The sequence below is a fragment of the Mchenga conophoros genome, linkage group LG15 (genome assembly GCF_057382185.1).
Source record: "Mchenga conophoros isolate Kocher_MC1m ecotype Shallow Benthic linkage group LG15, M_conophoros_male_GT1.1, whole genome shotgun sequence".
NCBI lineage: Eukaryota > Metazoa > Chordata > Actinopteri > Cichliformes > Cichlidae > Mchenga > Mchenga conophoros.
In genome coordinates, this window is record NC_140540.1 from 24256071 (window position 1) to 24267831 (window position 11761).

Here is an 11761-nt window from a genome sequence, read left to right on the forward strand (position 1 = left end):
TGTCCATCCTTCCTTTTTGTGATTGTGCTGCCGAGGAGTTTTACAAAATGAACATCATCTTGAGAAACATATTTATCTTGATAGTTTCTTTCGCTGAAATCCATTTCTAGGACCTTTAACACATCATTGACCAGAGGCAATGGCATTTCCTTTACTGCCACTCTGTGTACAAAGCTTTGATGTTCCTTTCTATCAAGATATGGATTTGCTGATCCTATGATGCTCCAGCCAAGCACGGTTCTTTGAGCAAATGGATGGTTTTCTGACCCTACAATGACTTCTAGAGGGGCCAGTGCTGATGGGCAATCATAGCCAATCAGCAATCCCACTTCACAGTCTTGAAGTGGCTGCAGCTTGTTTGCCAGTTGCCTCAGATGTGGCCACTGAAGTGCGGTGTCCTTTGTAGGAATGTGAGACTTATCGACTGGGATGAAATCCCTTGTGTATGCCTGGCGTAGCTGAACATGCGACTCACTATGGAGCCCACGAACTTGCAATCCACAAGCCACTTTGCTAGCTATGACTGTGTCTACTGCTGTCATTGTACTGAGCCTTAATTGCACTGGCTGAGTCTTCACATTTAGTGCAGAGACCAGATCTCCCAAGATGAAAGTTGAATCGCTCTGTGTGTCGAGCAGAGCATATGTGAGAATCTCACTGTGGGGGTCTTCTGCCAATGACACAAAAACTGGAACAATGCTAGACGTAGCTGAGGAGTATCTTGTCAATGTGTGTGACATGACATTGCGGACTTCCTTTGTCTCATTTCCTGCAGATGGTGAATCACTGTTTAACATTTCACTGGCTCCCTCAATTCTCTCTATGTGCAAGCAAGTTGGATGATTTCGACCACATATAGTGCATGTGTGCCTTCTTTTGCATTCTTTACTAGTGTGGCCCTTTCTTAAACAGCCGAAGCAAAGACGGTTTTCACGAATGAAAGCTCTCTTTTCATCAGGAAGCCTTGTGGCAAAGGTTGGGCACTTGGCGACACCGTGTGTTTCATCGTTGCAGACGAAGCATGGTGGTCTTGGCTTTGAAATTAAGGTCCCTGGTTTACCTGCAGAGTGCTTAGCTTGAGCATTGGTGCTGAGTGCCTTGGTTCTCTTAGGAAGCCTTTCATCTGTTACTTTAGTGGTTAATAAGAAGGGAGAAGCAATGGGGTTGCAGGCTATTCTAGCTTCCCTTTGTAGAAATCTGGTGAAATGAGCAAATGGTGGATACTCTTGACATCTGTCTAGTTCATCCACAACAACGCGACCCCATCTGCGTACCAGCCATTCGGGTAGTTTTTTGAGAAGTTTATGATTTTCTTCACAATCATTTAGAATTGCCAGCCCTTTAACATGAGGGATGGCCTCGGCACAACTTTGAAGGAAATCTGAAAACTCTCTGAGGGCTACTGGGTCATTGGGAGCTATTTTTGGCCATTTCATCAGTTTATCCCTGAAAGCCTTTTGGACGACAAATTAACTTCCATACCTCTCCTGAAGAATCTCCCAGGCACCCTGATATGCATCTTCTGAGTTTCGATAGAAGAATCCTTCGACCGCCTTCCGTGCCTCACCTGCAAGATAACTTTTCAAGTACAACATTTTTTCTCCTGCGGGGAGGGGTTTGTGGCCAATCAATGCCATAAAGGATATCTTCCAGTGTATAAACTTTAAAGGGTTACCAGTGAACACTGTGGGTTCAGGTGCAGGCAGACGGTTGGAGACGAACAAGCTTGCAAGCTCCTGTGTTAAGCTGACCTCCTGTTGCTTTTGCAAAATCTCAGGTGGTGCACACTGAGGTCGAAATGATTCAGCCTGTGGATTCAATGGATTCTGAGATTCAATGATTTGGCTATCAAGTTGTGATTTGTCATCTGCTTCATACTTAAGGCTTTCCAATCCATCGTAGTTGTTGTAAGCTCTCACTCTGGCTGCTGCTACTTTTACCTCATTTTCTGCCTGTAGCTGTTGCAGTTTAGTTCTCTCTTCCTCTAGCTTTGCTGTCATTTCTGCAATCATTTGTGCTTCCTTGATTTTCCACTCATGCTCTAAGCTACTCAACTTGGCTTGCTGTTCATGTATTCGTTGCATTGCCTTCGCCTGTTCTAGTTTAGCTGCAAGGTCAGCTTCGGCATCCACACGTTTGCTAGAAGTCGTAGAGGTGGCTCCAGAGTATGAATCTGAGCCCTTTGAATGCTCTGAAATAACTGTTTCTGTTTTCCCAAAAACAGATCCATACTCCTCCTTACTTAATATCATCCTTACACGCTCCTTCTCGAGCCTGTCATTAAAAGTCTTATCTATATCTTCTAGTCGTTTACTAATGAGATCACAAATTTCTGTTGTTAGGGCAACACACGCATTTTCTTGACAACATCTGGAGTAGAAGTATGATTACGTCGGATAGGCTCATACAGTTCATGCATTAATACTTCTTTAGCCTTAATGTCCGTTTGTGTTCTAACAAGGTCTTCGTTTGAGCAGAAACCTTTCAGCTTTGTTCTAACTCCTCTTGCAAACTCCTTCCAGGACTCATATGCCTTGCTAAATGACCTTTCATTTTTCTTGGCTTCCTGTTCATGCATCTCCTGCCCCTTTTCTGTTAGTCTTCGCTCTATGGAGCTGGACCTGGCCTCTTGTGCCTCTGTAGATTTGTCTATTTCTTCAACAGGGGACAACATTATTATTAATTTTATTTTTGGCTTGTTGCACCTGCCCTTTTAAGTGTATATATCTGAACTCAAATGGGTTGAGTGGTGGTTTCAAACTTATTAATGTCACAGTGGAAAATTGTGTTTTTATATTTTGTTTTGGATCAGACTGTGTTGGTACAGGGTGTCGATTTTATTTGCATGATTTTATTGTAATAGTGATATTGCATGATTGTTTATTGATATTCCTATTGCATGATTTTATCTCCATATTTATAGTGTGTGTTTAGTGTTGATTGAACAATATGTTTTTTATTATTCCACTGTGGATTAAGCGGACAATTGTAGGCACCTGTGAGGTGGGGGCGTTCCCCGAGGTGGCCTATCAGCCACCAAACTGACTTAAGGGAGATAGTGAGCGCAAAGACTAAAAAGAGAGAGACACACGAAAAGTGGAGAGCTGGAAAACAAAACGTGTGCAAGCTAGTGATGGGCAGATGAAGCCCCATGAAGCACTGAAGCTTTTCATCCAATTGGTTCACCCCAACGCGAAGCTTCATGAAGCTTCATTTGCTCTAGCAGGACACCTACTGGACGTAAAAATAATAGCTGGCATGAATTTGAAGAGTGTGGCATTTTGCACACAGCCTGTAAATGTCAACAACAAAAGGAGTGTGTAAAACATGTATATTGTAGTGATGGCAGTATACTGTGTATATTTATAGTGGCAGTATGGGAAATGATTATTTGGAAATGCTTGAAATGGAAATGATCATTTACTGTGAGGTGAGGTGTGGTTGGGGTGTGGACAGTGGTTGTGCTTTTGTAACGTTGAGGTATGGACAGCTACACACTGAGCCTCAGTCCTGCCTGTTCACATTTTATTCTGTAAAAACTAAATTTTCACTGCTTTTATGACCTTTTTAGTGGGGAGAACATAGCTGGGATTTAATGATTTAACAAATCTTTTGAATCCTTTGTCCTCCACAATGCTAAATGGCTGGGAGTCCTCAATCACCATGCTGACCAGGTCTTCATCTATTTGAGATTGTTCTCCTGAGGAAAGACAATAAAGACAAAGCACAAATATAAATATCACACACGTAACTTATAACAGTTGTATAATATTGTTATATCATTTAGTAACATTACTGCATCCTATATTATCATTGCATTTGATGGCTCACCTGGTCTTGCTCCACGATCGGTGTCCCCCTTATTCTCATGCAAAGCTCTGTAGTGCCTAAGCATGGATGAGGTGTTGTTGTTATATCCCAGCTCCCTGGCACATAGCAAACACTTCACCTTGTACAAAAGTCAAGACAGCTCAACATAAATTGTATTGCACCATCAGTATCATCAAAATACATCTTCTGTAGAAATTTACATACCTTGTTGGGAGGAATAAGATCAAAATGTTCCCACACAGGGGAGGACATCCTCCTCTTCTTAGCTGGCTCCATTCTCTCCTGACTCTCCTCACTCTCATAAACCTCCATACGGTCTCCAAACTCTCACTAACCGCAACTCTCCATCAAACACCCACATTTTTGAATGAAGTCTGAGGGGTTTATATCGCTGTCATATCTCGCGGCAAAGTTCGAACCACTTCATGAACCAGTCACGTGGTACAGCCGGGCAGCGAGGCTTCGGACGTCATCATTTTCAGCTCCTCCCATAAATGAAGCAAGCCTCGATACGCGCTTCGCGGAAACGCCCCCTCCATTACTCGACACACGCTCCGAAGCCTCGATACAGAACGTCCCATCACTAGTGCAAGCCAGCATATGAGAAGAAGGACCTCTGGCCTGACTGTGGGGCGCCACGAGACATTCGGCGATCGGCCAGCACAACCCGGCGATCCAGTCCCGACGGACAGAATAGCGACCGTGGGAGGCGACGCGTGAAATCCACAGTAGGGCAGGGGTACGCCTCTGCCTGCATCTGGCGGAGCTACGAGGGAGGCCGTGCGCGGAGGTGGAGAGTAGCTGGACTGCACGATTGCGCACAGTCAGGTGGAGATAGGAGCCTCCTCCCTGGTCTTCTGCTGGCGAGAGTCCACATCCCGGAAGAGGAGTTCCTCTCCTGTCTCTCTCAGCTCAGGAGAATTTGCCCGTGTGTTGCGGGACTGGGAGAATTAGGACCCTGGGGGGGAGTTTTTAGTATAGGGAAAAACATTCATTTAGCTTTGTGTTTTTAGCGTTTAATCATTCCTGCCGGCAGGGTTTTTAGCGGGTTGTAAACACTATTTTTATTGTATACGGGGATTTTAGCTTGTATTTGGGGTTCTGACTGTGTTTTATCCTGAAAATAAATGGTGTGTTTGAAGCCAGCTAAATTTCTGTCCTCTGAGCTCTGACCCACTCACTCCCCTTTCTGCTTGTATAGGCGTGGTGGTGAAGATTTAGTTCCACCAGTTTAGCGGCTACATAATTTTGGCGTTTGTCGACAGGATACAAGTTTGGGGAGCAGTGTTCCGCACCTGGAGTGCAGATATAGAGATGATGATGCCGGTGTATCCGGGTGCCCCTTGGGTACCAAAATATAAGGGTCCTGAAGCAGATGTTTCATATGGAGATTGGAACGAACAAATACAAGGTTTATTGAATGCTCAAGAAATAGCTGAGGCCCGGAAAGTAGAAATTTTAATTGGGGCTTTAAGCGGTGAGGCAAAGCGTCAAGTAAGCGTGTTAGAAGAAAAAGATAGAGACCAGATTAGGAAAATATTCGCATATCTAGATTCTCTATATGGTGACAATAACTCCCTAGCGGTTTTGAGGTCGCAGTTTTTTAGCTGTATCCACAGGTTTCTGTAAGAGCGTACGTAGGCTGCCATGACAGACCACTACTTCCGTTGTCCGGTTTTATACTTCCGGTTACTCAAAGCGAGACCCAGCGTTCAGTCGTTGCTAACAACAAAATCAGTTACTTTGTGCGGTAATAAGTGGCTTTACCTGTTCGAAGATGAGCTCGGGTTCAACGTGTGTCAGTCAGTCTGAGAGAGAAACCAGCAGTACTGACTGTGAAAGGAGAACCAGAATCATGGTGAATCTCTTTTCAGGAGTCACATCCAAGACTGACAGAACAAAAAATGAAACACACTCATGGTCTCGTAAAAAGTGACTGTGAGGAGAAGGAGGCAGGCCTTCATCAACACAAATCAAACAATTATTAATTAATTCGATTTTTGATGGAAACGGAAACAAGCAAAATACGCACTTACTTTGACAGTTAATGATAATTATACTACTGTTTAACACCGCGTGTTTCCGTTTGAGTTAATCTAATTATGGTTCTGTGAAATAACACTCAGTGATTTTCAGAGTTCAGTCAGACTGATCTCAGAGTTATGTCCGTGATCACCACTGTATGAAAGCTTTAGTCACATTTAAGGGCAATATCACCAAAATACAGTAAAAGATCTCCTCCTTGAATGTTTCAGATAAAATGGAAAACAGACTCATGCAGTAAATATTCTTTTATTGGAGAGAAAACTGTGCAGTATAATTTACTCGAGATGTTGAAGATATGAGAGCATTAAACAGGCTGATGTTTGGAAGAGGCTCTGACAGGAGAGAGATGATACAGAAACATGGCATCCTTATAAAATACTGACACACTTTATGAACGGACAACTTTTCACAGCTCTTTGAACATTTAAATGAGCTGCATACTTTCCCCACTGAAACCAGCACAATCCCTCTGTGATGGAAACAATATTTGAACTAAATGTACTGTGGATAAATCAAAGCATTATCAAAGTTGTCCGTGGTTCCCTTATTTTTCCTTCTTTCCCTGTCAGATCCTGTCCTGCAGGATAAACATGACTGAGTGGTTCCCTGCATGCAGCTGTTACAGTTTGTGTTGGAGATACTTCTGCAAATACAGGAAGCAAATATCTAAAAACTGTTTTCAATGTTTTTACCAGTCTGTCAACTACAGAGAGCTGTCTGTTGTCCCCCTGTTCTCCTCTATATCTCTCAGCTGATGCTGGCTCCTTTAAATGTAACTTTATTAATCCCTCGGGAGGGGTCCTCTGGGGTTTTCACAAAGCTGAATAAACGTCAAACAGAAAACTGATTAAACAAAGTGTGAGACGGTGGAGAATTGACGCCAGCGCCCGGTTACATTTTAGACAGCAAGGAGCAGACGCAGTTTCACTCCACCGAGGGAGCTCGTGACGTACTACGCGGCTTTCTTTAGACCGCGAAGGCGGGTCCTCAGGTGGAAGCAGCCTCTGAATTTGGACACCCCCGCTGTTTCCGGCCAGCCAATAATAACGGTGACATTTAACGTATTTTGTCGAATAAATAAACACTGTAAAATATATTTGCCCCCCCCAACAGCCCTTTGAATGTTGGCAAGTATGAACCGTCTGCTCGGTGTTTCCTAAAACGTTAAAGCACGTTTGGCTTCACACTGACAAACAGACCCAGCTTCGGCACAAACCTAAACTAATATGACACCGGAGCGGAAAGGCTGATTATGTTTCCAAGATGGTTTGTGTTTTTTAAAAGGAAGGAAACCTTCCTCAAAGCGGGCAGAGCAGTGGAGCCGCCGAGGGAAAAGCACACGATACAAAAACTGTAGAATTAAAAATATAATTTATTATGTTTAAATAGTTAAAAATATAAAGTGAATTAAAACAACCTTGGCCAAGGGAAGACACAATAAAAATCAATAACACACAACATTAGAAGTCCAGTGGAATCCACCACGGCCTAAAAGTCACAGAAAACTAAGAGGTCCAGCGTAGTATTAAAAGAGGGAAACCCAGCGGAGTCCTCGCCTTCCTCCCCGCATTCCACGTCCTGGTGCACTGAAGAAAGGGAGGGAGCGGCAGTCACTATTCCTTTGGCAGTTTACTTTATAAAAAGGATAAGTCAAAGACTTACCCGGGTGGGCAGAGCTCTCAACTCCGCCCGCCGCTTCCTCAAACTGCAATCGGCACCGCGGTCTCACTGCTTCGGTTCTCCCGCAGTGCACGAGCTGGCTCTTGTCGTTATTGCCACCAGACTGCCGCTACGCGTCCCTAGTCGCTGGTCATCTGCCTTTTTTTCCTCTGATCGTTTCCCCTTTCCAGTCGCTGGTAATCTCTCTTCCCAGTCGCTGGTCGTCTGCTCCATCTGATCATCTCTACTCTCTGATCGTCTCTCGCTCTCCCCTCTGATCGTCTGTGTCTTTCCTCTGTCTGTCTCGCATTCTCCGTGTTACATTTTTGTTGAACACCGGCTCCAAACCTCTTATGTGTCCTTGAGCACTCTGTAAATTACCTTTTCTTTTCTCTCAGGTGTGTCCAATTAGTAAAAACGGGGGAAAAGGCGGAGTCTCTCCAGGACAATTTGCCGGCAACTAAAAACATGCAAACTAAATAAAACACTGCACAAAATACATGCAATATAAAAAATAAATATATACACTTCACATAAAAATACAGCACAGCAAAACAACGTCCGTCTTCCCTGGATGACACTAACTAACCGACCAAAGAGCCGCGTTAAGTGGCGATATCACTAACGTCACGTAACTTAGCCGAAGGTTAGCTAAATTTGACTTTGTAAGACTTTTTCATTACGCTAACATTTGTGATATGACTGCACTATGCTGCTGTTGTTGACTCCACTTAATTCTACAATTCTTTCATTATGCTAACATGTGTCCTGGTGTATATATGAAGTGGGATAAAAACCCAGAACTAACTTTTAAGAGTTTATTTCTTCTCCGCTTAAGCATCTTGTAATCGTCGTTCCAACACAGCGTGTTTGTTTTGATTCGTAGACCCCGAAAATGGTGCCGGGCTCCCACAATGCATTGCGGCGTGCCGTCAACTCCAAAGCGTCATTCAAATCTGTGAGCGCGCAAGGAACGCCGCCTCTCCGCGTGCGTTTCTTGTGACGTCACTGGCAGATCAAAGGCGTTCGCGCTGGTCTGTCAGTAACGTCACAGACAACCGAGCCTATAAATAACGGCTCTCAGACAGAAAAATCAGAACTCGATGCTCATGTGTTTGCAAAACGTTCAGCAGTCGGCGCTCTGTAATACAAGAAAATTCTCACACGCTCAAACGGAGAAAATCTAATTTGTGACACAACAATGGAAACCATCAACGAAAATTCAATCGTGGTCACACCAGACCAGATTATCCCGCCAATCAACAGGTGCTTTGAAAGGCTCTCTGAAGTTCAGTGGAGCATTATAGAAAATGGAAAATGCGACTCCAGCGTCCATGCCGTGCTCGCTGATATGATTTCTGAAATCATTCAGATCGCCTCTGCCAGCATCCTGAGGATTGCCCTTTCTGTTATTCAGGAACCCATGATAAGGGAAGAGTTTATGGATGAGGGGAAAATAAGGGTGTCCCTCGGAGACTCGATCTCAGCTGCCATCGCCGGCGCTTTTAATGTCTCAAAACAGCAAGATAAGAGCGCTGACAAGCTGACGCTGATGGTTGAGGAAGAGATCTCAGAAAAGGTCAGCTCAACCATTGCACTGATTGAAAAAAGCCCCGATTTCCCAGTAGACCCTGCCGTTTATGTTAGCGGCAAATTTAGTAGTATTAAGAAACTACACCGCATGGTTTGTTGCGCTGCCTCATGCCTGAAAAGGTATGCAGCATGTAAGCTGCGCTGCCAGTGTGGGACAAATGGGTCTCATTCCAGTACAGAACGTACTGGTTCAAAAATATCAGTGAAATCAGCAATCGCAGAGATTTCTGTTATTCTGTCAACAAGGAGCTCAGATGGAGAGATGACAGGAAAAGATAAAGATGAGCTCCCAGAAGAATCACAAAGCCATATAAAACCCACTGCAGAAACACAAAGTATCCAGGCTCCAACCCCAGTAGAAATGGTTGCAGTTGACATCGTAGGTGAGATACTTGCTAACATGGATTCAAGCAGTGAAGAGCTCTGTGAGAAATGTAACTTACCCAAACCTGCCTTTAATGCAGGCTTAATTATCCACAAGGTGAGACACTTCTTCTCCAAATGTGTGCCATCCACCTCACACGCCAGGCTCAAAGCACGCAAACACAACTTTTCCATGTTTGCAAAAAAACAATTTGAAAAAATGAAAACAGAGCTGAAAAAAAGAATAAAGGCAAACAGGAAACATTTTGTTTGTCTACAAAACATTTGCAATCACCCCAAGAAGGAAACTGCGCCCTCCAATGAAAGTATAGTTTTCATTCTCCCAGGGTCAGTACCTGAAACGGCTGCTCCCCAGAGTACAGAGGCTCATCGCTCCCCTTCTCCACATACGGCAAGCCTGGGAACCGCAATTAAACGTTCTTCTTCAGTCGACTTTAACGTCATTAGATCAGACGTTAATCAGTTATTTGACAAATTAACAAAGAAAGAAGAACTCTTCCTCATCGATAAGACCTTGGGGGACTTTAAAAATAGTGGGCATATCAGGAATTTTACGGAGGACTTAGTGGCAAACCTGTTTGATCTACTTACGGTGGATCGAGGCTATCAAATCCCCATACCTCTAATGGGTAGGTCCCTCTCAGACACGGTCATCTCCAGGACTCCGAAATCAGTACAGGGCTCAAAGCGTCGCATTTCTGCTGAAGTCCTCTATGTCCTCATAGATGACACAGTAGAAAGGTTTTTGCAGAAGCTTTTACTCTTCTGCAATGAAGAGAAAGATCAAATGATTCAAATGGACAAGATTTCTGGGGCCCTGGAAGACATCCACAACTTTATTAAAAGAGCACAGACCACAACACAGGAAAAAAGCCCTGATTCAGATGGCAGAGGAAAAGAATCTGGTGCATCACTTCCAACACCAAAACCTGGGAGCATTTCTCCAGATAAATGCTCTGTGGCATCTGACAAGTCACCTCAAACGCCACAACCTGGGAGCATTTCTCCAGATAAATCATCTGGAGCCTTGAGCCTGAAACACTCTCTCAAAGATTCCTCCAAAATATCAGAGATGGATTCTGTGTCAGGTTCATCTTGTGATGTTGAGAAAATTTCCAATGACCTTGCGTTGCTCCTTATCATGAGAGTCATCTATAAATCTAAACCTGAGACCCAAAAGTTTGCTGCTCGGATCGCAACTACTACAAAAGAAATAGACACGGTCATCAACCGTCTGAGCAATCTAATGCGGCCTGAACTCAGCAGCACAGCGTCTGCCACAAGTCTGACAAATGACAAGACAAAGTTCATCAAGAAAATAGCCAAACGCCTCATCAAGGAGTTTGGCTCCCCAGACAATGTCTTAAAGGCTTTGATGGCAAATGATTCATCTTTTGATGAGGCTCTGATTAGACATCTAAAAATCACTCTCGGAGTCATCCCGGGTCCCCCAAAGACGTCCAAAATATCCAGGTTTTTTTCTGCGGTGGGAAAAACATTGCTAAAACCCTTCAGGTGGTTCACTAAAGCCAGAGATCATTAAAATGACCATTTTGGCTTTTCCCACTGCCCTGCTTCTTTTAAAATCTTGAAGCAGACTTTTAGCACCAAATCCTTTTTTTAAAAACATCACCATAAAATTTTGGGATCAGCCCTCAAATCCAAATTTTAGAACTGTAGTTCACGCCATCTCGTCTCCTTTTGATTTCCATCCCCCCAACCGGTCGCAGCGGATGGCCGTCCCTTCTGAGCCCGGTTCCGTTGGAAGTTTCTTCCTGTTAAAGGGAGTTTTTCTTCCCCACAGTCGCCTCGCGCTTGCTCAGAGGGGGATCATTTGATTGTTGGGGTTCTCTGTAGTACAGTAGGGCTTTGACCTTACAGTACAAACAGGGAGGAGACTTTGGCTTGATTTTTAAAATATCTAATTCGGCATGAAATAAAAAAAATCCAAATTAAAAATGCATTCCAAGTTTGTTTGTGTTTTTCTTCTGTTGTCAAATATGTAGAAAGTGTTACACGTGTGATTTTAGTCATTTTGCATCAGTTTGTAGCCGACGTGTCTGTTTGTGATCATCCTGCATCTGTTTTTGTCTGATTCGTGTCTTAGTTTGGTCAATTTACATCACTTTTGTGGCCCAATTTAGTTGTTTTGCATGTATTTGTGGCAAAATGTGTGGACGCTGTTTGACGTTGCTATGTTTTGTCTTAATGCTTCACTTTGGTTGTTTATGTATGTGCTCATTTTGAT

General features: G+C 43.7%; 1 protein-coding gene across 1 annotated transcript; it reads left to right on the forward strand.

Moving 5' to 3' along the window:
• The first annotated feature begins 8537 nt into the window (after positions 1-8537).
• On the forward strand, positions 8538-11476 carry LOC146558443 (uncharacterized). Its single transcript, XM_085247231.1, has one exon. It carries the CDS (start codon positions 8738-8740, stop codon positions 11054-11056), a length of 2319 nt encoding a protein of 772 aa, XP_085103357.1. The 5' UTR covers positions 8538-8737; the 3' UTR covers positions 11057-11476.
• Positions 11477-11761: the final 285 nt, after the last annotated feature.

Excerpts from the sequence above, each read along its gene's own strand:
- LOC146558443 (XM_085247231.1), top strand. The coding sequence starts at position 8,738 with ATGGAAACCATCAACGAAAATTCAATCGTGGTCACACCAGACCAGATT.